The sequence below is a fragment of the Cebus imitator genome, unplaced genomic scaffold, assembly GCF_001604975.1.
Source record: "Cebus imitator isolate Cc_AM_T3 unplaced genomic scaffold, Cebus_imitator-1.0 Scaffold107, whole genome shotgun sequence".
NCBI classification, from domain to species: Eukaryota; Metazoa; Chordata; class Mammalia; order Primates; family Cebidae; genus Cebus; species Cebus imitator.
The window spans coordinates 5,530,449-5,557,583 of NW_016107422.1; the positions used below are offsets into that span (position 1 = coordinate 5,530,449).

Genomic DNA, 27,135 nt, shown 5'->3' on the forward strand with positions numbered 1-27,135 from the left:
TTTTTGAGTTGGAGTCTTACTCTGTTGCCCAGCCTGGAGTGCAGTGGTGTGATCTGGGTCACTGCAACCTTCACCTCCCTGGTTCAAGTTATTCTCCTTCCTCAGCCTCCTGAGTAGCCAGGATTACAGGCATGCACCACCATGCCTGGTTAATTTTTATAACTTTAGCAGAGCTGAGTTTTCACCATGTTGGCCAGGCTGGTGTCGAACTCCTGAGCTCACGTAATCTGCCTGCCTTGGCTTCCTCCAAAGTGCTGGGATTACAAGCATAAGCCACCACGCCCGGCCACCTCCTGCCCTAGTTCTGATCAGAAGTGTTACTCTCTGCCCTGGGTATGTTAGACACTTTATGAGAAGCTAGCTTCAGCTGGCTCAATGAGACCGGTGGCCTCACCAGCAAGGATTAAGACAAGCCCATGAGCCATCTATCTGTGCTGAAGAGTCTGGCTCCGCAGTGATGAGAACAGGATAGTAAGAAACCCTACAGAAACTAGCACCCAAGACTGACCAAATAAAGGTCAACAAAATAAAGGGTTTCTGTTTAATTCCTCAGGAGTCCAACTAAAGGAAAGGAGAGGCTGCAGTTGGGAGGAGAAAGCCTTGGGGTTTGCTGAGAGCCCTGAAAATGAGATTGTGAGAGGACAGTCAGAGTGCATAACTGCTCCTCCGCATTCCCATATGTCTATGCCTCCATTGTAGGAAGCATTAAAAAATAAAACCTAGAGCCACTGCATTCTCTTTCAAAAGGAAAACCTTCCATTCCTGTGGATAAATTAGATTCACAGTGATGCATCACAGAAAGCCAGGGATCTCAACTAGTCCTCATGACGCTCAGGTTTTCCAAAACAAATTTGTATTTCAGAACAATAAACCATCTCTAGTTTCTTATCATGAAAGGAAAAGAAGGCCAGAGGAGTGGTGTGTCCCTGGAGCATCGACCAGCACCTCAGAAAAAGCTCTGGTTCCCACCAGAAGGAAACACCGCTCAGCTGTCAGAAAAGCAGAAGAGCCACAGGCAATGGGCTTTACACAAGGCTTAGCCAGAAATAAGCCCAGAAAGAGGAGAGTAAAGGCTCGAGCAGAACATAACAAGGGGAATGATACAGAAAGCCTTCCTGCAGGGCTTCTCGGCAGAAAGAGAGGCCCCACTGGGGCAACCTTGAGCACTCTGTCAGTCTTGTTCTTGAAAGACAAGGCTAAAGTGTCCCCAAGTGACTGATCTCAACCCTACGAGTCTAAGGCAATGTGGGCTACTTTTCCCTCGCAGGCACTGAGCACTGGCTGATCTGCTACCACAGTTTCTGAACTGCCGGGTGCAACCTGCCCATCACAGACTTAGGCTTGGCTCATCTAAGAGTCCCCTTGGAATTTGAAGATGCCAAAGACCTTAGGACCACAGCAACTCCATTTTGAGTGAGGGCTCGGAAAATGAGGCTGGGATTTGCTGCGCTGCATTCTCTGAAAGTTAGGCATTCCTCACCTCTAGATGTTTAAGGTTAAGGGAACAAATTGATGATGTTTACTAAACAGAGGTTTGGGAGTGTCCTAATATCCCAATGTCTTGAGAACAAAGGCATTTCTAATTTTGCCTTACAGATAGTAATATTGGGCCAGGCACAGTGGCTCACACCTATAATCCTAGCACTTTGGGAGGCCGAGATGGGTGGATTGCCTGAGCGCAGGAGTTCAAGACCAGCCTGGGCAACATGGTGAAACCCCATATCTACTAAAATACAAAAAATCAGCCGAGCATGGTTGCGGGCACCTGTAATCCCAGCTACTCAGGAAGCTGAGGCATGAGAATTGCTTGAACCCAAGAGGCGGAGGTTGCAGTGAGCTGACATCGTGCCACTGCACTCCAGCCTGGGCAACAAAGCGAAACTCTGTCTCCAAAAATAAATAAATAAATAATATCGATTCTTGCAAAATATAATAATGAAGAAAATTAATCCTTTATCAAAAACCCTTGTAGCAGAGCTCCCCATCCATACACATGAGAATTGTACCTCGGGGGGCTGGGTTCCTCCTCTTACTTTTGGGAATGTCCCACTCTGTCTATGGAGTCACTGTTCTTTCACTACATTACTCTCTTAATAAACTTGCTTTTACTTTGTACTGTGGATTTACCCTGAATTCTTTCTTGCGTGAGATCCAAGAACCCTCTCTTGGGATCTGGATTAGGACCCCTTTCCTGTAACAAAGATATGGGACAGGAAAAATCATGTCTGTGTGAACTCTGCCATAGCTGCATCGGAGAGGTGGCCTCCCAAAGGAAGTTCTGCTGTGCAGCTAACCTGGAAGGCTCCTCTTCAGCAGTTGCTAGTTTGGAGACACTTCTCTCTTCTCCTACCTTGCATATTGGATAGGATAGGATACAGGTTAATCACACTGACAGATATGCTGGTTCATTGAGGGACAAGGATTACTGGGGAGCATGCGTCTGGACGCTGCAATGACACAGTGATGATGCGCAGACAAATGGGGTCACACTGAGACAGAATACCTCTCCATGAATTTCTATATATGTAGAAAACCACATAAGCAATTAGTGCAAGAGACAGAACAATCCAGCACCAATGAAGGTGCTGTGGGCCTGGGCAATGAGGGCCTCAAAGGTAACCCCTATTCTGATATTTTCCACCATTGATAACTTTGTCGCATTCTTGGACTTCATCTAAATGGAATCATGTGATAAATACTCAGTGCCTGGCTTTCTTTGTTCCGCACCTTTGTATATGTCCTCCATGCTAATGCATGCATCAGCAGTTAGTGCTTTCTTTTTCATTGCTGTCTAGTATTCTACTATATGAAGAACCAAGTAATCTTTATCTACTGTTGAAATGGTATTTGGATTATTTCTTGTTTGGAACAAATATAGATAAACCTGTTATGAACATTCTTGAACATCTCTGACTTGTATATTCTTGACTTTTTAATGTGGAAATCAGGACCTCAAACTTACTATACCATAGGGTTGGAATTCCAGCAATTCTTTGTATAACCCCTGCACAATTCCAAGAAGCCGGCAATAGAAGAGAGACTTGGATATTTTGCTTAGTTAGCTGTCCTGAACTTTCCTATATTTTTATTCCTCTGCTTTTAGGAAATTCCACTTGAAAAGTAGCTATTTTCTCCTTTTGCAAGTCTATCTTTTTCAATGCAAATCTTAAGCAAAATATAAAAAGCCAATACCAATTGAGTCCTAAAATGAATCTATCAAGTTTCACTTTTTTTTTCCCCTGAGGAAGCTGAGCATATTGACTCATTTTAGACCCTAAAAATATGTATCCATTCCACCTATTAAAAAAAAATGCAACAGGGATCCGTGGGCAGGAAGATGGCTGAAACTCCCTTCCCCCAGCCAGTCCCAGCATGGTGCTTGCTTTAAAGACTGGAGCATGATGACACACACCTCACCCATGTGGAATATCTCTCCAGAGCCAAAGGTACAGTGAATACTGAAGACATGGACTTGTAACAATACATAAATAGTTTCTTACTTCAAAAAAAAAAGACAGGATGCCAATGATTTCAATAGACTCAGCAAAACAACTTAAGTCTACTAGACAATTGAACAACTCTAAGCAGTCTTGATGATGCTACAAAGTTCCGTTAAACTCTACTCTTCACATAAGTGGATTTTCTAACCTGCCAATTACGGCTTTCCATTTTCTTCCTGGAGTTACACATCATGCGAATCTCAGATAGCACTGTCCTTGGAGCAGTTTTCTTGCCAGCTCACAGTGCCACCTGTGGCTGAGCTCTGCCTTGCTGTGATGCATTTATGCTGACCTGTTTTCACTCTTGGTCCCGGAAAATTTCAGCCTTCTGATACTACCAGCCCAATGTCCATATTTCCTGGCAGCTTTATTTACAGTCACATGTTTAAAAGACAGAAGGCAGATTTCAATTTTATCGGTTGCTAATAAAGTAAGATTTACAGAAGTTGCCCAGACCACTGGGAAAATTACTAGAGCTCACAGTTGCAACAGTACATCCCCAAGGGAGCACACTGGAGGGTGGCACCCTCTCCTAGCTGGTTCTAAACGGTCCCAACTCCTATTCCCTTCCCAGGCCCCTTTCAGGCAGAAGAGGAGACTGCAGTTTCCAGGCTGCTCGCACATAACTAAGCATCTCTTTCTAGCCAGCTCCCAATAGCCTCCTTGGTCAGCTAGAAAATCAGGCTTGGGGGATCTGAGATAAGAAGGACAATAACAAGGGTGAAGTGGGCAAAGTTTGGATCCACGGGCTCAGGACTCCCATTCTGGGAATATCTGGATCCCCAAGGCTGGCAAAATTGTATCCCAAAGGATGCTACGGGGTAAAAGGGAAACAGATGACATTTTAGATTTTTTTCTTCTGGAACGTCTGGACACACTGCCCAAAGCATCCACATACAAATTAGGTATTTCGTATAAAGCCATTTACAAAAAAACAGACACTCTGTAAGGCAGTGCTAGGCTCAGTTCAGCTCAGTGAACAAGCAATGGCTTGGCCACGGGCACAGGGCTGGTGCTGGGTGCAGGGACTCAGGGATGCACAGCAAGAGAAGTCTCGCTGCCCACTGATGTGTCTGGAGAGGTGGGTGGGTGAAAGGACTTTCCATTTGTCTTCCCAGTGCTCTCTCCAAAGCCTGTCTCTTCCCTGGGATCCACCACTTCTCTGTCCTTTCCTGAGAGACAGACTAATAAATGTGCCTCCTTACATTTTATATTACGTTCTAGCAGCAAATCCAGGGGGCCCAGAGCCCTGCACTCGGCTGGCTACTTAGTCCCTGGCTCAGGCTCCAGGGCCTGCCAGGCACCAGAGGGGACCCTGGTTCTGCAGCTCTGAGCTCAGAACATCCAATACTCTTTGCTGGGTGGGAAGTTAAGGGCGGGAATAGTTCCCGGTGCAAGGTAGGTCTCTTCCTCCCGAAAAGAATTCTACTCTGCCCCAAACGAACTCAGCTGTGCGCCCTGTGGCTTCTGCTGGTGGGTGGTGTGTGCTCTGGAGGAGGGTAGGGTTCCTGGCTAGGAGTGGCAGTGGCACCGGCTCTGGAGTGTCCCTAAATGTCAACATGCAACATTACTAGGCAGGCCCTCCCACTTCAGTCCTCAGGCCACTCACAGGACTTCCTGTCCCCATGCAGAGGGGCTGACAGCAGGTTGGAGCCCCCACTGAAAGGATCCCCGAATCCCTGCTTCTACAAGGCAGCATCCGCAGGTGAGGGGCCAGGCGCCTGGGCGACCCCCACCCGTCGCTCCTGGCTTCCCAAAGCCCCGCCAGAGCAGGCAGCCATGCAGCAGGGTCCCCAGCGACCCCCCATCCCTGAGAGAACACACTGAGACCCCCGCCCGCCAGCTACTCCGGAGGCGGCTCCAGGGCAGACTCAACAAGTTCCCGGGGCCGCGCAGCGCCGCCTGCAGCCCAGAAACCCGGAGGACGCGCCGCGGTGAAGCCCAGCGCGCAGGCAGCAGCCGGCGGCAGCTCTTCCCACCACCACCATCACCACCTCCTCCTCTCCTCCTCCTCCTCCTCCTCCCGCTCCGGCGGCGGCGGGAGGGGGCTCCTCCACTCCGTCCGGATCCCCCACCCCACGCACGGGGCCCGGCCCCGCGCCGCCCCCGCCCCACCCCCGCCCCACCCCCGCCCCGCGGAGCCCGGGGCTCCGCCCGCTTCGGTGCCAGCCGGGCGCACAGGCAGCAGGCACGCGGCTCGGGGCGCCCTCGCTTCTGGCCGCCGGGCTCCGCGGAGTAGCTGGGACCTGGAGCGGCGGCAAGGACTTCCCTCCTGCCCCCTCCCCCGCTCCGCCCCCGCCTCCTGGCCCAGGCTCTGAGATCTCGCCGAAGACAATTGCAGTAAATGAGGACATCGGAGGAGCGCGAAGCCGGGTGGCTGTGGCTGGCTCCGCCGCGCCGCGAGCGAGCGAGCGCGCGGGCGTCCCCGGAGCCGGCCTCCCCGCTGCCTCCCCGCGCGCATCGCTGAGCGGGGCCGGAGGGACGCGAGCTGCGGCGCGGGGGGCGGCCGGGCCAGGAGGGCCGGGCCGGCGGCGGTGGAGGGGGCGGGCAGCGGGCGCGCAGCCGGCCAAGTCCCCGGAGCCGAGCCTTCCTCCGCGCGAGCCCGGCGAGTCCGGCCGCGGATGCCCTGCCCGGAGTGCTCCGTGCCGCGCCAGGCTTGCCAGGGTCCGCGGCGAGACATGCCCGAGCCAGGCGCTGCCCCGACCTCGACTTATCTGTAAGCAGCGTAAGGTAAGCGAAGCCCCGCGCGCCCTCCTCCCGCGTCCCGGCGCCCGCCGCACTTGGCCGCGGGCGGAGCACCGCTCGGACAGCCGCCGACCCCGGCTAGGGCGCACGCACTCGCCCCAAAACCCGCTTGGCGGGGAGACTTGGCGGCTCCCGGGGCCGGGACACCCGGGTGCAGCTGGGAGCGGACCCGGCGCGGGCGTGGGCGGGGGGCGAGGTTACGCAACTGCATCTGGCGCGGCCGGGTCGCCGAGGGGCGTCTGGCAACTTTGGCGACGTCAGGGAGGAGCGGGGCTGCGCCTCTGCGATGTCGGTTCCAGACAAACGCCACAGCTTCGTGAGCGCCAAACAGCCCTAGCCAGGCAGAACTGGGGGATCCGGGGGCGGCCGTCTCCCCGGAACGTTTCAAGGCTTTAAGTATTTTCCAAACTAGAGCGCCCTGGAAAGTACGGCTGATTAACTTCGGGCGGTGGGGGGGATGAGTTGGAGCAGAGGGGCCCTGACGCCGGCCGCTGAGGAGAGACGCGAGCAGCAGCGAAGGCAGATGCCCACGTGAAATGCCAGCCTCCTCCACTCACTGGGGTTGGCACCTTCCCGGGGCTGCGGGCTGGGGTCGGCGCCCGCCGGACTTCCGGGTGCCTGGCATCCCGAGTCAGGCTGGGACAGGCGTGGGAAACCAACCAACGCTGCAGACCTAAGGAGAGGGCAAGCTGGCGGGTGAGGGCAGGAGGGAGGAGGGAGCCCACGGGCAGCCCGGGGCTGGGGCAGAGCCTGGAGCCCAAAGTCAAGAGCAAGAGCCTGCCTCTTGCTGGTTCACCCTCTGGGCTCCAGACTGACGTCCCCGCTGCTTGGATAAAGAGCCGCTCCCTGTGACCTCAGCATTCTACTACCCAAAAATAAGCCACAGGGAGAGGGAGCCAGTGATAAGCAGATGCCAGGAGTGGGGGAGGAGAGGTCCTTCTAGAGTAAATAAGAGAGAAAATGGGTGCGTTTTGCTTATCTACAACCCAGGGGTCCCATTGGGACCCCTCTCCTGCTGTTGGTCTGTGCTTGAGGGGCTGGACGCCCGCTGGGCCCCTGCGCCAGAAGCAGCAGTGAAGCGGTTTACTTTGACCTTGTCTGCTTAGGCGCTGAAATTCTGCGGAGGCATCCCGAGGTGAAACTGCAAGAGTGGGAAGGAACTTTGGGGGAGCCCTGCCTTGCCTGGGAAGCCAAGCGATCATTTCAGAAGACTACCGCTCAGGCTAGCACAGGGTCGGGGTCTGCGGACTTGAAGGCTTTTCCCTGAACGAGGACTTGCTAGAGGGTTACCTTTACATACCCAAGTGCCGGGACTGTCAGGGTGACCGCGCTGGCTGTAGACTTGACTAAAAAATACCACCCGCAAGACCCAGGCCATTTCCCAGTAGTGCATACATGAAAATGATACAGCCCTTATTAAGCTTACGCTACAGCAAGTTTCCGTCATTTCACTATGCAGAGGCTGAAAGTGCTGGTTTTTACTATTCATATTGTGTTATTTCATGCACTCATATCCTGTTGAATGTTACTTTCGAAAGTTCATATTTATCTCTACAGTGTTTTGCAAGAATGATTAGCAAACATGCACAAGGACCTCAATGGAAAAATGGAAGTCCTGCCATCTGCATGCCTCACCAGATATTAATAATTTACTATCCATGTTTACTACTTACATTAGATGGCACTGCTCCTCACGATGGTTTTATTAGAGGCATATTTGGTGAAGAAAAAAAAAAGTCTAGCACAGTTATCACTAATTGCATGATTTTGCATAAATTACGTTAGCCATGGAGAGTTTTGTTTTCTTCACTAAATTCATTTTGTTTAAAAGATTGAAGAATTCAGTTTAATTTCTTTAGCTAAACGAAAGACTTTTTCTTAAAGACAAGATGCCCATGAAAAGCTCAATATGCCTTTAAACTTATTGCAGTTGCCACGACTTTTTTTTTTTATCATTGTGATGAAGACTTTGAGCTTTTACATAAATCAGGCTCTTTATCCGATTAAGAAACAGAACTACTGGTTAAGAAATAGGCTAAGAAGGCAAAAGCTGGGAAGCTCCAGGGCTGCACAGGGGGCTTCCTGCAAGCTCTTTGGGAAGCTGGGTACTCGATTACTCAGTTGACTTTGGGGGCTTCTCTGTTTTGCCAAGGTTGTTTCCCCTGTGGCAGGAAAGGGAGTTTTTGTCTTTTGTTTCTCCCTCTGTAGGGAATAATTTTAAAATAAATCAATAAATAAGAGAAAGATTTGTACGTGAAAGGCATTCATCTACAAGGAAGACTCTCCTACATGTTGAAATAAGCAGTCCAAAAATCAAAATGATTTTTAGAAATAACAATGGATCACAGCTGAGCAGCAGGACAGACCCACTCATGTAGACATTTGTATTCTCTTGTTCCCACCCACCTACAGCCATCTCATTTAGAGACACAACTACTGAACTCTGGAATATGAGAAGCAGGTAACTTAACGCTTCTCAGAGGCTCATGATAGAGAAATGATCACAGCTACATCCAAAAACAGCAGCTCTGTGGTCATTCACATAGGAAGGCAGTGACCGATTCACCAGGGATTTTTATGCACGTCAAGGATGCTGTTTAACCCCTTCGTAGCACCGAAGACGCTCAGTCAGGAAGGCAGGCAAATTCTACATACTTGAGGCAAACCCCCATCATTCTGGGAATGTGAGGTCATAATAACTCCCCAGAGAAAATCAGTGTCACTGTCATTTTAAAGAGTCCTTCATAAATGTGAAGAACCACCTCCCCTCCCCACCATAATTCCACTGAGAGCTACATTCCCCAACAGAAATTAGCTGGCATGATTTATGAAGCAGATCCTTTTCTGTCTCCTCACATATTTGATTTTAATATTTCATAACATTATGGAGTGACTTCAATATTTTAAAGCAAAATTTAATATGATAGATATTACATGACGACACTTTCATTACCATGAAATTCCCATACAAACATTTAGAGAAGTCTTTATCCAATATTGAAGCTAATGTATGATACGTATGTAGTGAAACTTCATAACTTTTCATCAGTTTATTTAAAATATACATTGTTCTTATACATGAAGGATAGAATACAGACTTGCAGGAAGTAAACTTCAGGGCCCCTGACGGGACTGCTGGAAAGAGTTGTTTGGTCAATGTCTTATGTTAACACTAAGACATAAAGGTATAGGTTTGAACCTTTGGACCATGTGTGATAATGTGTCTGTTTCAGATCCTGAAGGCGCTAACTAAGGCATCTCCAGGCAACCAAGGATCTGGCCTCTCACATTGAGAAAAACCGTAACTTCAGAGACATTTCCTGGTTCCAAATTCAAGTCCTTTCAGACACCCCTCTACTGTAAGTCACAGGATTTTCAGGGTGCATTTGAGTCATACGTACTTTAGACGTTATTCAAACAATAATGAATGAGCTGAGGGACTTTAAGGTGTACACAGATGTTATCAGACAACAAACCACTATCTAAACAAAAAACATTCTAACCTGATAACTGCGTGTCCTTCTGCTTGAGTATATATTCCCAGCTCTAATTGGGACTGAAAGAAAATTAGCTTGAATGTAGAATAGCAGTTATTAGGGACGAGCAGGAATTATGTTTCTAAATTACTCTATAAACCTTTTGGCTAACAACGTATTTCAAAGGGATTTGGAAATAACTCTATCCAAAGTCACTATTTGTGAATATTGATTGTATAGAGCATGGAACTGTTTATTCAAAGTATTGCACATCCAGAGACATATTCTCTTTACCAAACCATCCTGCTGTTAGAAGTTTGAGCAAGAAAAGAAAGAGATGCTTGCATCTCTGCACAGCATATATTCATATGAATTATGCTATTCTAACCAATAGAATGGTGAAGGAACAAAAAAATCATAACGGCATATCAAAATGCCTATTGAAGTTTATATTCCACTTAATATGGAAAATTACAATTCAGTCCATAATGATCTAGCCTTGGGCATTAAATGAAATGCAGTAAACCACAACATAGGAGAGACATGGGAAGGAGGCTACGGAATGCTGATAATATTACAGGCAGCCTTGCAAATAAAAGTTGCTCTCACTCCATCTCAGTAGAGATGATCATAGCTATATCCCAAAGCAGCAGTTCTATGGACATGCACATCCCAGACAGAGGAGGAAAAAGGGCAGGCTGATGATATGAGGGCCTTTATACAGCTGTTCAGTTGAGGAAGCAACATGGGGGGTATAGCATACTCACTGCCAACCTTAATGAAATTGAGCAATCTTTGTGTTTCTAGGTCATTCCACTGGTCATGTAGGCTCTCTCACCCTTGTTCTTCTCTAGGAAGGATACTGTATTTCTCAATTGCCCTTCTTCATGTTTTTAAAAAATCATTTAACAGATTTTATATGTATTTAGTTAGATTCTAGATACCTCTTATTACCTGTATTATGTACAATGAAATCTGCTTATTTTTGTAGTAAGTGATTTTAGCATCCTTAAAAACATAGCAAAGATATGAAACCTGGGATTTTTAAATAAGGCAAGCATAAAGAAGGTAGATGGATATGCAGATGGCTTTGTTCGGAAAGGACTTCTGATTTGTGGATATGTACTGAGCTGTTGCAGCAGTGGCCAAGGCAATGTGTAAGGTATTACAAGACCAAGTGAGAGGTCTCCAAGAAGGTCAAGTCCAGGAGGAAGTGGCAAGGAAGTAGCAGGAACCTAAAGACTCCCCCAGGAAGAATCAGGATAGGAGGTTATAGGGAGAGAGGGATGCCCTGGGTGACTTCATGGGTGATGCTTCGAGTGGGACTCCTGAGCCCAGCAGACAGAAGTCCTAGAGCTTAAGCCAAGTGGTAGGGTGCTCAGGGCTAGGGACTGGTATGGGAAGAGTGAGAAGTGACATTTGGCAAAGGTTGAGGTGCTGGGATCAGACAGTGGAGGCACAGTTTGAAGTCACTTTGAGGTCCTCTGTTGATGTTTTAAACAAGAACATATATTCTCAGGAGTTTAAGGCAGTATAACTAGAGGCAAACCAGAGGAGTTGGAAACCAGTTGAGGTGTCACAGGTGAGAATGAGCTGGTCCCAGTGGCACTGGGATGTAAATTAGGAGGCAGCTATGAGAAACACCTTCTGGCAGGCAAGTCTTTGTAATGTGGCCACTGCCAGCAAGGCAGTGGGGGGTTTTAATGGAAACAGAAGTCTGGGGGCCAGCAGGAACAGGGGGAAAGATAGGATTTCTATTAAATATTTGAGTATGAATTTTCAACTGGAAATATTATTTTAAAAAACAAGTTTTTCCTTATTTCCTGCCTCCTAGAATGTCTATGAGAAATACATTCAAATAGGAGAAAAATGGATGAAGCGACTCACAAATCAAATCCTATGACTAAGCATAGTACTATCTACAACGGGTGCCTAATCTGTATCTAATGAGGCTGCTAACACAAACCTAGTCGGCGATTTTGCTACAGACTCAGGGAATCCTGATTGGGAAACAGTTGTTTTCTTCCATTTCCAGTTGTGCTTTTTTGTGTAGTGGGAATCAGAGGAAACACCGTGAGAAGGCAGTAAAGAGGAAGATGGCTTCCAGGGATGAAGTGACCTGATGTCTAGCCGTGCAGTGTTTAGAAAAGAAAAAAGCACCAAAGCGTTGGGTTCTTTCCCACCAAACTCAGCCGCAGCAATGCCTGTGGTAAAAATTCAATTGGGTAGAAGTTGAATTTTTAGAGAAAGAATGTCTTTGAAATTAGTGACCTAGTATTATGGTAAAAGACACAAACGAGGAGAATTGAGAAAATATATCTCACTGCAGTCAGATAGATTAACGTTCTTATAACCTAAATGCTGACATTTTGGGTTAAAAGGAGTTTTCACCAGATCTTCACCAAAAAAAAAAAAAAAAAAAAACCCATGAAAAACCTGGAGAGTTTATTGGGAAAGCATGAGAGAACTAGGCGTCTATCTCTTAGCCTTAACCTCACATCTCAATTTGACATCGTGACATCAACTTCATTGATCTCTGTGCCAGACCCATCAATTTATCATTTTAAAAATCAATGACAGAACTGCATAAAGATTTTATTCTTTTTTCCTTGCGTAAATCACATTGCACAAATAGTGTCCACTTAACCGTGCACTTGAGACTCCCATAGCTTAATGTGTCATGTGCAAATGTGGTGTGTGAAATTAAAATGCTGAAAATATGTTTTTCACTTTCAAACCATATTTTCATTTGACTTCTTGCCCAGTGATAACTGCATTTCTCAATTATTTATTCTTTCTGTTTTAATGGTAGTTGTTAGTTCAGTGGCTTCACTGAAGTCATTCACATCCTTATTTAATTTGTCTTGCACTTGCTATTTATATTTGTCTTGCTATATAATATTTATTCTGAGTATACCTCTACTTTATTTATTGTGTCTGTCAGATTTGCCCATGTGGCAAAGACACCCAGGGCGAAGCTGAATGTCAGAAGTTAGCAGGTGGCTGGACACTGGACCTGTGGACAGAGAGCCCAGTCTCATTGGCAGGGTTGGCCCCACACTGCACGAGGCAGGATCCACTACTGAGTGAGTGGCAGAGACTGGACCCCAGCTCATTCCTAGTAATCATGTAAATTCCACATGGAAGCATCAGTTCTAACTCTGTATCTGAAGAGTCAGTGAGAGTGACCACTGGCAAATGTAGCTTTGAAGTATAAGTCTAAGACAACTGCACAGTTTTTAATCAGCCATTCACAGTTGGAACATTCTGGCGGTGATTCTCAAGCCTGCTTCTCTTAGGTTGTGCATTCTATCCAATGTCATCCACATGAACAACACACCCTTAAGCATGTCATCCTTGTCCACGTTCACTTCATCACCAGGGCCATGTCCTGAGAATCTCCTAGGAGCCGACCTCCTGAGCCCTAACCCAGCTCTCGGGAGTGCAGCCTAGTGGTGAGAGAACAGGCTCCAGAGCAGGCTGTCCTCCTTTGCCCTCCTAGCTCTGCCAGTAACTGTGTGACCGTGGGCATGTGACTCCATTACCTGTGCCTCGGTTTCCCCACCTTTATTAAAAAATGGTAGTTTCTCCTTCAGAGGGTGTATGGAGAATGAGAAGTTCAGACATACACAAAGCACAGAATAGTACCTAGCCTGTGGTGAATGTTGTACAAGTGCTACCTCTTCTAATCTTTGCTCTCCCAGGTTCGATCACTTGCCCAGAGTTCTGGGATACTGAGTGGAAAGGAAGGGCCAGAACTCAAAACCAAGTGGTTGGTCTCGAAGACCCAGTTCTTAGGGACTGCAGCCAGAAATTAACCATGTTAGTAAACCATGGCAGAATGTGAAGACCTTGAGCACCGCCCCCTCCGCCGCCGCCAATGTATAAAATCCAAAGTTATTGACTGTGCAAAGATTGTCACTGTACTAATGACTGGTCTCAAACTCCAGATCCATGGTTGAAAAGAGCTGCCCCAAGCCATGGAATTCCTAGTTGGGGACAGCATTCTAAATGTTTTGCACCTCCAACTGGAAATATATATATATATATATTTTAAAAAGTGTTAATATGCCCTGTTCCTACTCAGGGCCTACTCAGTGACAATTTACTTGGCGCTTGCCATCCCACAATTAATAGATGTTGTGTAAGACCTGTCTTTTAAACCATGACAATGACTGGTCATGAGCTGTCTCCTCTGTGGATCATCATGAGACCTCCCTAACTACTGGGGCACAACACAGCCCAGGAAGGCCAGGGTACAGACATTCTGTGGGCCTGTGTGGGATCTGCTGGTGATCATCCTAAAACCTGGCTGATGTCCAGGTTCATTCTAGAAAAAAAATGGAAGGGCCCTGTCCTCCCTGCTCCCCCATGACATTCATTCATTCATTCATCCCTTCATTCAATAAATATTTCGGAGTACTTTTTATATGCCACAAGCTTCTCTAAGCTTTTGGGATACAGCAGGAAGTAGAAGACAACAAGGGGTGAAAAAAATACAGTAAGAAGGCCAGCAGTTCTTTATCGTGGATGCATTATTAAAATTATCTTAGGTGTTTAAAACAAAACGTGTTTTAAACAGTCTCCATCCCCCAGAAGTTATGATTGACCTGGACTGGGGTGGAGACCAATATGCTTTTTCTTTCTTTCTTCTCCTTGTTTTTTAATGGGTTAACTTCCTGGCCTCCAAGTGTGGCATTCGAGGGAGCCAGGTTGAGGGGTAGAGCCCTTAAGGAAAAATGAATGTTTTCCTCCTTTCTGTGGGAGGACAGCCACCCCCTGGATTTTCTTCTACGTGGCAGGAAATGCTCTCTTTAAAAACCCACACACAAAAACAAAAACAACTTGTAAAAGGTTCCATTTCATCCACACCTATGCTCTCCTCCAAAGCTTCAAGAAGGCCAGCGCATACAGGGGTCATGTGAGGTTTCAGAAAGATTTATGTTTTCCTTTTCAAGATCTTTTTAGCATGCTGAAGTCCGCAGAGAATCATTTCATAGATCATCAGTACTGCTTACTCACTACGATGCTAACTTCTATTCATGAACTACACAGGCTTTTGCTACTGTTCTCTTTCCCATAATCCTTATGAAGTAGCAGGGCATCTGTTCCAAGGAGGGGCTGGAGGGATAAAAAGACAGAGGCAAATGCAGGAATATACGCTGAAATTGGGACTCTTCATTGAGTTTAACACGTATGTGTTATGTGTTGGGAACTGGAAACTGTGTGATGTCCTCCTTCAGGTACCTGCCTGAGCCTGGACTCTTGTTCTGCCCCAGGGAGAACTGTCATGTTCCCTGCTGCAACCGGCCCTTTAAGAGCAGCCAAAATGCTGGGAGTAGTGGCTGAAGGCCATCAAAATTGTATGCGCCTGATTCAAGGGAACAGCCCACAGATGTCCCACAGCTGACCTGGATTGACGCTCTAGCACATAGCCCCTTCGCCTCCTGCGTCTGTGTGTGCATGTGTCTGCGTGTGCCTGTGTCTGTGTGTGCGTGTGTCTGTCATCTGTCTGTGCATTTCTCTCGACTCACCATTCCCCCAACATTCTCTCCCTCTCTACATACGTCCCCATTTCCCTTTTCTTTCCTGTCCACGTTCATCTCAATGGATGACAGCAGTGTGGCATGAGGTCTCTAAGTACTGCTTTTCCTTATTTAGTATAATTTTATATTCATTGTTCTCAATTCAAAGAACAGAAAAATGAAAGCTATTTCATTCATATGCTTATGCCCTTCTGATATGCTTTGGCTCTCTGTCCCCACCCAAATCTCACCTGGAACTGTATCTCCATAATCCCCATGTATCAAGGGCAGAACTGGGTGGAGGTATCTGGATCGGGGGGCAGTTTCTCCCATGCTGTTCTCGTGATAGTGAGCAAAATCTCAGGAGATCTGATGGTTTTATAAGTGTCTGGCATTTCCCCTGCTTGCACTCATTCAGTCCGGCCACCTTGTGAAGAAGGTGCCTGCTTCTCCTTTGCCTTCCACCACAATTTTAAGTTTCTTGAGGCCTCCCCAGCAATGCAGATCTGTAAGTCAATTAAATGACTGTTCTTTATAAATTACCCTGTCTCAGGTATTTCTTCATAGCAGTGTGCGAATGGACTAATAAACCCCTGGAAGTGACTAGACCTATGGGCATGCCCCAGACTCTATACCGTGTTTTCCCCTCTGAAAGCTAGTGATTCATCCTTTAGAGCAGATCAGACAACTGAGTTTAGGAAAGGTGCCATGCTCTAAAACATGGTTATCCCAAGCTATTGAGATTTTTGAATTAAACTCTTAATTTATTTTGCCATATCTTGGGAGTACCCAAGAAGAAAGTTGAGTAATATAAGAACAAACCTACTGATAATTCCTAGCAAGTCGTATTTTCTACAACAGTATGGGGCCCCAATGTACTGCATGGTTAAATATAGAACATGTACCATTTCTGTGCCATCTACTCATTTTCGTGAGTGTGCTGCCATCTCCTCCTCTCCCATCAGCACAGGAAACGTCTGTACAACAACCACTCAAATAGTTATGCCAAAGTTCAGAAGATAAAAATCTCTGGATATGGTTTTACCTCAACTAATGAGACTCTATCCCTTCTCCTTTCCACATCTCTAATTCCTCTTCATGTTTCAGACTACAGCCATGTTCTACCTTATCTGAGGATCCAGATAATGTAGAAAGACTCCTTGGAAACCACTAATAGTGTACACTCTTCCAAAGTCTTCTTGCCATATCTCAGCCAAGACCCCAGCTCTAAAGATACTATGATGCATAGGGTTAGATTCTTAAACCACGAAGTAAAGAAGGGTGACTGAGCACAGGAGAGAGAGAGGGTGCTTAGAGGGACCTAGTCCACAGAACACTTATATTTGTGTTAAGGAGAGAAAACTGACAAACAGCAAAGTAAAGCGAGGATCCTTCAGGCCTGCTCTTGCACGTCTCCCAGGTGGAGCCTCCCCTGACTCCCCGGGGAGCACTCTCAGCACTTCCTTTCTCTTACCTCCACCATGCTCCTGGGCCAATGGACTGGTGTCAGCCATCGACAAGTCTCTGCCCTGCTGGACTAGACACTGCCAAGAAGTATGGCTTGTTTTTTCATGTGTGCCCAGCATCAGTATGGTGCCTGGGTCACCCTGGGCATGTAGGCACTGTTCAGTGAGTAAATGAAGGTGACAGATAAGAACTGGAGAAGGCATAGAAGGTAAGACTAGATCTAGACCACCAACCACAGACTATCCGTGAGGGAGGAGAACCAGGGCATGGTCCTGGAAAGTGAACCAGCCGAAGACACAAAGCAGGGACTGACCATGGTGTGTTCAGGAGACAGTGCAAGAACTGGCTTAGCGGAATCAGCAGATGGAACATTTTTGAGCAGCCATGAGAAATCTACAAAGATAAGCAGGGTAGGAAAAAGTACAGATGATCTTATAATAAAAGACTCTTTGGAAGTGCTACCAACTGAGATGTATGCATGCAGGTATATGCAGAGAGAAGAGATGTGTGCACTTGAAGCCAAGACTAGAAGGACCTGCAGGAGGGAGATGGCAGTGGGGCATGGGGAATGGAGAGCTGAGGGCAGGAGGGTTAAGAAGGCCAAGCTCAAGGTGGGAACAGTGTGAACTAAAGGGAAGAAATCAGTAGGAAAAGCAACAGGAAGGAAAAACAACAATGAATAGGGCATGGTGACAACCAGATATGGGGGGATTAGATTAGGGAATGAATTAAGCAAGCCACTGGCAGCACCTGTTTGAGGCCTTCAGCACAAAAATACTGAAAGACTCTACTCTTTACTAAGTAGGATGTGGGTCTCGTGACCCCAGTGCACAGCAAGTCCAGTCCTGCCTTTAACATCAGTGTCTTTTGCTCCAGGCTCAGCTGGGCTAAGCACAATAGCTGTGTTGCTGGGTTGAGTTCTGGCCACCTTTGGGTCTCAGGCCATTACGCCTCCCAAAAAAGACCACTGAGTCCTCCTCCTCCAGGCTACCAGAGACACTGCTAAGCTTTCCATACACGAAGAGATAAACCTTTGAAGACATTAGATGAAACTTTGTGAGACTGGACCCCGGCTCATTCCTAGTAATCATGTAAATTCCACATGGAAGCATCAGTTCTAACTCTGTATCTGAAGAGTCAGTGAGAGTGACCACTGGCAAATGTAGCTTTAAAGTATAAGTCTAAGACAACTTTACTGAGGGAAGGATATGGCTTCATGTTTTTTTAAAATAGCTATTTATTATGCACAGAGAGGACGGAGGTTCATAACAGCTGCTAGTCAAGGAAAAAATTAAACCACTAACTAACCTGGCAGAATAACACTAGGATTGATGAGAGGTAGATTTTATTTTAAGGAATAAAATATAGAATGTAAAGTACAGAACATACAGACCTTTTGTTTATTTTCTCTTCACCACCTCCCACAACAAAAATGACATTTTGTGTTATGAATGCTAAACCTTCGCCCTGTGCACACTTGCAGTGAACAGCTCGTTCAAACCATCAGTCAAACCAAGACTATGCCATGGACTACAAACTGTGAGAGCTGAGAAGATTACAGGCACTAACTCTTTCTGCAGGCTTTGGTTAGGACTGTGTACAGGGACCCCAAGGGCAGGTTATTTTCTCTACGTTTGGCTGTCAGCTTAGGAATAGAAGCTAATTACAAGGAATGCTCAAGTGTCCTTTTCCTCCTGGCATAGCTACCTCTGCAGTGAACCCGAGACCATGCAAAGTTCAGAATCTGGCCAAACCAAGGCAACACCGTGGTATTTTTATACGACGATGAAAACACAAGGGGGATCCATTCTGATGGCTGAGTTGTGGGCATTCCCATGGCCTTGCCAGGAAGACAGAATGCATCTTCAACTCTCAATGACTTCAGTTGTAGTGAATGGTTACCTCCAAGCAGATATCCTGCCCATTTGGCATCCTGAAATAAGACTGGGAAAAGGCAGGGAAAACAGACTCTTTGGATATAAGTCATTTTCGGGGGGAGGGGGAATCAATGTCCTAGTTTTAGTTTCAGATACATTATGAGTCAAAACATGCCATCTAGTTAAAAAAAAAAAATATGGATTCAGCATAGTTAATCAGGAAGGGCAAGTACATTCTAGTACTTGGGGTCTTGTATCTGTGTTCATGGAAGTGAGATTCCCATTAAGTATAAAAAAGGGAGCCCACCTCTTCTGTGTCCTACCAACTCCCACCTCTGATGAGCCCCAAACTACCAGGTGATTGTTGCTGAATCACCAGGAAGCCTCCAGGGTCAGTGGGACACTGGCTATCCTAACTAAATGTGCTCATGAGCTGTATGCAAAGCACAGCCCTCCTGTCTCACACTGTGTCACTGTCATGATGATGGAGTGACAGGAGGAGGCAGGGGGACTAGTTCCTTTTACTAATCTCACAGGTGATGTTGGTGAGTTGTAACCAACTGCACTGAACTCCTTGTGGTCATTATTAGCTAGCACAGCTAACTGCTGCAAATAAATTTTTTTTTTTTTACATTGACACAATGTCTCATTTCGAGGAGGAATATTTTTCCTGTTGATTTTCATCAACATCATAAAATTTGGGTAATTCATTTCTACTAATTTAGATTCCATTTAGACAGGATGAGCAAAGGTTAACATCAGTATAAGCTGAAAATCAAAGAACTGGGTAGTGAAACATAAATGAAAAGTTTGGGACATTTAAGAGGGCCATTCTCTGGTTCTTCTAGAACATGAGCACTACACCCCAAGCATCCATGCTTCACCTCCTTTGTTCTCACTCTCGAAGCAACCCAGTGTGAGTCTGTGTGGTTTACATTATGTAGCTGAAGCAACTGACTGTAGGTTTTTTGTTGGTTAAGTGCATTTTCTAAAATCATAGATATGCGTGAGTGGGGGCTGCACTTAAGATACGTTTTCTTCTGTCTTGATGCCTACATTTAAGCTCCATGAGTGCCCCTCTTCCCTGCTTCAGTCTGGGTGGTCATCAGTTCTTAATGACAGAGGTTTCACCACAGTATTCTACACATCGAGGGAATGACTGTGTGTTTCCTCCAAGGAGCCATAGTTCTACAGGAAAACAGTTCCTCACTCAATGCTCAATGACACAAGGGTGTCAGAATTCCTCTAGTCTCCTCTTTGTGGTCCTCCTCATCAGTGACTTCTGAAGAAGACAGCAATGTAGGGAAAAAAGTAACATTTCACTATATAAAGAAAATTAAACTGGGTAATGAATCTAAGACTTCCATTTTTGAAGACCCACTTGGCACCTATGAAACAGGTCTCTAAGTTAGCTATTTCACAACACAAGTGACTTCATTTAGGAGTGAGGTTCTGTTTTACCTCCCTTTCCCGTTGGGAAGCCAGTGGTGAAGAATGGGATGTTCATTTTCACCACTCTCTCATTCTGAGTAGCCTCATGCTCAGGCGCCCCCCTTGGCATATGGAAGAAAATGCTGACCCAGTTCATCTTGAATTCCAGCCAGCATCTTTGACTCCAAGGTGTCTGAACAATGGGAAAACCACTAGAAAAACCAATAATTTCATACAATCCCTTGCCGCACTCATCAGACTGCTTGCCTAGCTATTTGCTATGTGCGGGGACTGCTGAGCCCTGGGAGGTGTCTTGGTCAGACGGGCAGCTGACTGCATCCTGCCCCCACAAATCCCATCACAGCACCAAACCGCAAACCTCCGAATCAGCACAGACATTTTAACAATGGACAGGATCCAATGGAGAGTTTCTCTTGTCAGCTGATGGAACCACACAAAGTTGCTTTCAGACTACTGAATCCATTTTATTTCTAATTAAAACAGAAGCTTATTTCCTTCCTCACAGTACATTTGCTCAAATATTGACATATCTTCTGCTAAACACTTAACTATACATATCTAAATCCATATGCAGGCACGCATATACCTATGCATTTGTACATACATACACACACTTGGCAAAATTCATTTTTGTTCTTTATGACAGCTCCCCAAAAACAATAAAAGATGACCTTTGGCAAACTGCTTATACCCACATCTCATGCTTTCTGGGTTTTTCGTACGCTGATACAAGTGGTTATGCCTTCCCGAGGCCTGCTTCACGTGTGGACTGGATTTTACCTTGTGCTATTTTCACTGGCAAAACAAGAATGACACTGCACCTCCCTCCACTCTTCCCAAATTGGAAAACAGAAGGAAAAATAATCTCTCTGAATGTACTACCTTGATGCCACAGTGATGACCGTTTTTGTTCATGTCTTCCGGTATAATTTGTAGACTGCTTTGTTTCACTTAACATTATTTCGTAAGTGTTTTGCTATGATGCTAAATAATCTCTATAATTATCCTTTTAATGGCCACCCAGAGTGAATGTAAACCATAATTTACTTAACTGTTTACCTATTGTTAGGCATTTCATTGCTTCCATTTTTCACTCCTTTAAGTTGGAATGCACATTTTCATATCAGCCATTAATTTAAAGTGGCATGCCGAGATTGGGTCTCCATCAGTAATCTAAAACTATAGGGTTTATATATTTACAACTCACATTTGACTATGAAATTTAATTCGAGGGTAATTAAGACATTTATATTCCAAACAACTCCTTGACATCTAGCTTTCTCGAGCCAAACAGGCACAACCATGACTAGCCATTTTCACTTCAAGACAGCACAGTCCAGTGAATTCTAAAACACAATTTTCTTAGGAAAAATAAACTTTATGAACATACTCCTGCTGCTTTAGAGCCAAGAGATTAACTCCAAGAACCAGAGTCTGTGGTTCTCTTAGGTGACCCAGTCAAGGCAAGCCATCATGGGGAATGCCACTGGGGCTTCGTGCTCAGTCCAGAACCTCAAGGCAACTCTCACTCGGTGGTCCAACACCAACTGTGGTATTAGAACTACCCAGAGGTCCGTGCCTGACCAGCACCCAGATACGCTGTGGGAGCAAGACAAGGACATTGCTCAGATGAGTTTCAGTTGTTTAATGCTTTTAAAGCTTATCATGAATCATTTGAAGTTACAGAGTCCCTTGAGCAGGGGTAGTGGTTTAGGGCATGTGATTCATATGGATTGAGCTATTTCAATAGGTGTGGCCCACTAGCCATGTGAATCTGAGCAAGTTGCCAAAAACAACCCCAAAACCATGTGCCTCAGTTTCTCAATCTGCAATATGAGGATATCAGTAGTGGCTGCCCTATAAGGACGTGATGAAGATCAAATCTGGCCATGAAATTGCAACTGCTGTGCATAGGGGAATGCTGACATTTGATCAGCACACAGGAGTCCTTAACTACATACATGCTTACTGAATGTTAACGTTACATGGTAACGTATGTACTTTCACTTGCCAAGTAAATGCATGAAGGAAGGATGAATGAAGTAGTGTGGAAGACGGTTACACTTGTCTCAAGGACAGTCCTCTGTAGAATGTCCCATTTCCTTTCATAAGGACATCATTTTCTTAATGGTAATCACTATAACCCTTACCGTCCACCCCAATAAAGAGCAAATGAACACCCCAAAAAGATGTGTCCACCTTAGTAATTCTTAATGTCCAGAAATTCAATTTTAAAGCTTTAGAAAATGTCATCCAGCCATCAGAACTCATAACCTCACGTGAAGCCAAAATAAACCAAACGCAAAAATTCCTGTTTTCCCTATTCAGGCAATAAGAACAACTCAATTACTATTACTGTTTTTTTTTTTTTTTTTTTTTTCAGTCAGCAATAACAAACTAAACAGATTAAACATCCCAAGTATTACCATCATTTTTACTAATAAGGAAATGATTTTTATATACTAGCAGCTCTCGATAAAACACAGAAGGGCTAGGAATTTTTTATTATTATTTGGCCACTGGCAATTAATTCTTCTGATCTGTTGTATTAGTTTGATGGTTGGGTCCAAGACCTAGAATATTTCTTACCCCAGCCAACTGATGTAAGAAAATTATTTCAGTGCAGTCCCTAGCAAATGGTGATGATGAATAGCATGGCAGGACACACGTATTCAGACACACATTTTTTAGAGGTAGCAGGGAAAAGGCTGAAAAATTACTAGTAAATTGCTTTTTGTAAAAATGCTCTTTCAAATTTCCCCTAGTATGAAGGTCTTCTGCAGAACGATGGCACAATACATTCTGACATACCTGGACAACAAAGGCAGTTAAAGGATGAACAGGAGATCAGAGTGAAGGTTAAGATTTAATTTTCTTATTCCACCCCCACTGCCACCCATACTGCCCCCCATACCAAGCTGTCCTGGGTGCATCTGTTTAATCTGCTGGGATAAGAATCTCTAAAAGCCACCGAAGCTTTCTCATGAACAGGCACACCTTGTCCCTCCTTCCACCTAAAATCTAGCCATCTCAGAGGAGCCAAGATATTGGTGCATTTCCAGTCTGTTTCTTTCCTTTTCTCTCCTCTCTAAAACTGCCCAGTTTTTCCAAGTTTCAAATTGTAGTAATCTCCAACTTTCCCCAGCCCCTCGTAAAGCACCAAGGACTTCCTCTGCTGTCCACGCAAGCCTCGCCTTTCAGGACACACTATAGGGTAATGGAACAGGAGCCTGAGGTATCCAGAGGCTGAAGGGCTAGTGCAGTGGTTCTCTGCCAGGCAAAACTCTGCTCCCAGGCTCATTTGGTAATGGCTGGAGACATTTCTAGCTGTCATACTGGGCGGGAGCCATGCTACTTCTTCTATTCAGAGGAGAGAAGCCAGAAGCCAGGGATGCCACTGACCACCCTGCACTGCAGGGGACAGCCCATCCGACGGCAAATGATCTGTCCTGAAATACCAGTCGTGCCATGATTGCAAAAGTGGTTCCATCTAAATGAAATGCTGCAGAGATTGTTTTGTTGTTGTTCTTACACATGATTACCTGTTAGTTGTTCATGGCATGATGTATGAAGAATTTGATTCCTTCACTCTTTCATTCAGTGAACAGCAGTGGAAGCCGGCAAGGTGGCAGGACCAGGCTGGGCTGAGATGTAGAGGTCAGTTTAACAAAGGGCCAGTCCTGTAACTTGCTTTTGGATGGGGGCTGTGAAGTTGTCTCTTCTTCCCCTTTACAGAACCACCATGCACCTCGGCCTGTCTAACTGAGTAAGGGCTAAGGAGGTGGGGAGGGGTCATGTCTCTGCCTGTGGGACACCTGGGTCTATGAGAAACAGCCTGGATTCGGAGGTCCACTAAAGCAGGGCCCTGCTCCTGCCTGTGCTTCTTATTTGCTGTGTGACACAGAAAAGTGACATGACATCTCTGGACCCTATATCCTCCTTGAAATGGAAAGTGTAGCCTTGACCTTCAGGAACATTTCTAAGTCAGGTATTCTGCATGTGGACCAGCAGAGCATCTGGTACTCAAACCACGCCACTCCAGATGCAGTGGCCATGCCGCGAGTGTCACAGTTCTTGTGGCATTTTCCAATGAGTGGTGCCACTGCTCTCGGGGCTGGTTTTTCAGACTCCCCCAGGACAGGGCACAAGGTGTGTCTGCAGCCGGGCGGGGGTCAAGGTGGACCAAGCCTGCGTGCCTGCAGCTGTCACGGGCCCATGTCCATGACCTTGCCTCTCTGGGCACTTGGCTGCTGTCCACCTCGGTACCTCCCATTTGACTTTCTTCTCAAACATAAGGGGAAAAAAGGCAAAGTCTCACAAACGACATACTTAACCCTATTTTCTTGCTTTAAGTGCAACTATCAAATAAGTTCTTCCATGTGCAATAAACAGCTGTGAATCTGTCTAATAAAGTGAAGGCATTTTACCCCACTGGTATTCCCCGAGAGGAGTCACTGGCCACCTGCATCTTTTTAGCTGCATTTAATAATTCAGCCCAGGATGAATTTGCATGATTAACATAAAGCCTCATAGTTTTATTTTCTTTCAGAATGTAAGTACTGAAACAACCACCACCATTGTTTTCATTTTTGGAGGTTGTGATCAAAACACAAAACTTGATTCTAGAATGAATAATTTCCTTTTTTTTTTTTTTTTTAAATTATTTAACGATAGCCTGTGATGAAGTGGAAGGCTTTAATTATTCAGACAGAGCTAAAACTTGAAGCAAGAAATATTTTTTAAATTATTTCCAGTGCCACTCTCCATGGAATCAAAAGAGTTGCTAGCACAGCCTTGATAGATGCAGGGAAACCCATGTTCCTTTTAGGACTGGTGTTAACATGTTAACCCGTGAGAAGCAAACCGCCCCACGACGACTTCTCCTTATGGTTCCCATCCAGGAGAACGGCCAGCTCTCCCACGGAATCCATAACGGCTCATGCAAATAGATTTCTTTCAGTTCCTCCTCGGAGGGCTCTCCACATTTATCTGCTCAAGACGTAGCATCTCCAGTAAGCCTTTAAAACAGCAGCTCTCCCAGATTCCAGCAATAGATTAATGACGTCATCCTCAAAAAATAGTCAAAACGCAAACCAAATTAAGTAGCACTTGGTAAACCATCTGCCTGTGAAGGGGAGTCACGCGTGTGAAAAAATAATTTGCAAAGCAGAAGAGGCAGCATCATTGGGTTTCTTGATTAATGTAGTAAAACAGGTTTGTCTAATGGGGAAACATGCATTACCATCAAAAGAAAATGCAAGTGTATCCCACCTGGAAAAGCAGGCAGGCTTTCATATCCGAGAAGCATTTCAAGCCGTGCTGCCAGCAACTCTCAGCCCATGTGATTTTCCTTAACACAAAGGCCGACCTCACCTGCTTAAATACAATTAGGAAGCAGGCGGTCATTGTAGTGGCTAAAACTTTGTGCGGCCGGAGCTTGCATGTGTATTTCTGTTCCACTGACAACTCTGTTGCTGTTTCTGAATGCAGGAACCATGGTCAGTAAGGACACCGGCAAATGCATACTCACAGCGTCGGAGAGTGAAGTGGAACCTGCCGCCTGCCTGGCCCTGGAGATGAAATACGCCCTGGACCCCAACCGGCAGATTAAAAAACGCAACAAAGCACTGCAGGTGCGGTTTAAGGATATCTGCGAGGCACAGAATGAGCAGAGGGACACACAGCTGTCCTCCGGCCAGCTGGGGGAGAGGCGGGAGGCCAAGCCCGTGTCCTGCAGAACAGCCTACCGCAAATACATGACAGTGCCCGCGCGCAGGTCCATCCCCAACGTCACCAAGAGTACAGGTGTGCAGACCTCGCCAGACCTTAAGAAGTGTTACCAGACCTTCCCTCTGGACCGCAAAAAGGGGAACCTTAAAAGCCTCCCTGCTGCAGATCCCTTTAAAAACCAAAACAATGGGTTTCTAACAGATGCAAAAGAGAAGAACGAGGCTGGACCCATGGAGGAGGCCCGGCCATGTGGGGCAGGGCGCGTGCACAAGACCACAGCCTTGGTTTTCCATTCTAACGAACACATGAATGCAGTGGACCAGCCTCTGGGGGTCAACTGCACAGAGCCCTGTAAAAGCCCGGAGCTGCTCAGCTATGGCGAAGCTGCGCTCCAGAACTCCACTCGGCCCCCCTCCGAAGAGCCCAATTACCAGCTGCTCGGGAGGGCCAAGCACGACCGGGCGAGGCCGAACTCCGAGGAGCCCGCTCCACCTGCCCTCGGGAGGGTGTTTAAAACAGAGGTTGCCACCGTTTACGCACCCACCCTCAGTGCCAGGGCCCCTGAGCCTGGTTTGTCAAACTCTGCGGCCGCCAGCCAGTGGTCACTCTGCCCAGCAGATGAGGAGCAGAGGAGAGCCACACATCTCAATGGGCTCCAGCCGCCCTCGGGCACTGCCCTGGCCTGCTCACCCCCCGTGCAGTGCCTGTCCCCCGAATGTAGCGAGCAGCCCTTGCAGACTCAAACCCCGCCGGGGCTGGGGAACCAGCCTAGTCCCACAGCGGTTGCTGCAGGTGAAGAATGCCAACAAATCGTGCCTCATACAGAAGTGGTCGACCTCAAAGCACAACTTCAGATGATGGAGAACTTGATCAGTTCAAGCCAAGAAACCATCAAAGTGCTCCTGGGGGTCATTCAGGAGTTGGAAAAAGGAGAGGCCCATCGGGAAGGGTATGTATGTTCACCCATGTCTTAGGAAACTATGCAGGTTCATCACCAGAGGGTCCATGTGTAGCCCCAAACCCAAGTCCATAATGAGACTAAAGCCAGCATTTCTGTAAACAGGCCACAGTGTAAGGATATGGCCAGCTCCAAAAGGTCAAAAGGTCACAGATAATTTTATGACACCAGACCTCCCTGCATCTGCACGATACACTTTCTGGTTAATGTTCCTCTTTCTGGCCTTGAATTCAAACCACACCTATGCTTAGAATGAACGGATAGACATTTCCTTTTATTCTGCTAGGGTAAAGGTTTATGATATTGATCATATGTAATAACTTATGCCAGTCCAAAATACCTATTCTAAATAAGAAGCTATTTGCCTCTTAGGAATCAGATTGGGAAGAGAAAGGAAATTTCATG

The 27,135-nt window shown here is 46.2% G+C and overlaps 2 protein-coding genes across 4 annotated transcripts in view; one reads left to right on the forward strand and one right to left on the reverse strand.

The window, feature by feature from the left end:
- Positions 1-27,135, reverse strand: part of DOCK1 (dedicator of cytokinesis 1) — a 541,550-nt gene that overhangs the window by 253,707 nt on the left and 260,708 nt on the right.
- The window catches only part of INSYN2A (inhibitory synaptic factor 2A), a 60,048-nt gene continuing 38,052 nt past the window's right edge, over positions 5,140-27,135 (forward strand). For 2 of the 3 annotated variants that reach the window (XM_017537889.2, XM_037741784.1), the window contains exons 1-2: positions 6,059-6,230; positions 25,533-26,721. In XM_017537889.2, coding sequence (XP_017393378.1) covers positions 25,538-26,721 — 1,184 coding nt within the window. In that variant the 5' untranslated portion in view covers positions 6,059-6,230; positions 25,533-25,537. Of the gene's footprint in view, positions 5,206-6,058; positions 6,231-25,532; positions 26,722-27,135 lie in introns of those variants that run through there. The other variant, XM_037741783.1, reaches the window with a different exon arrangement.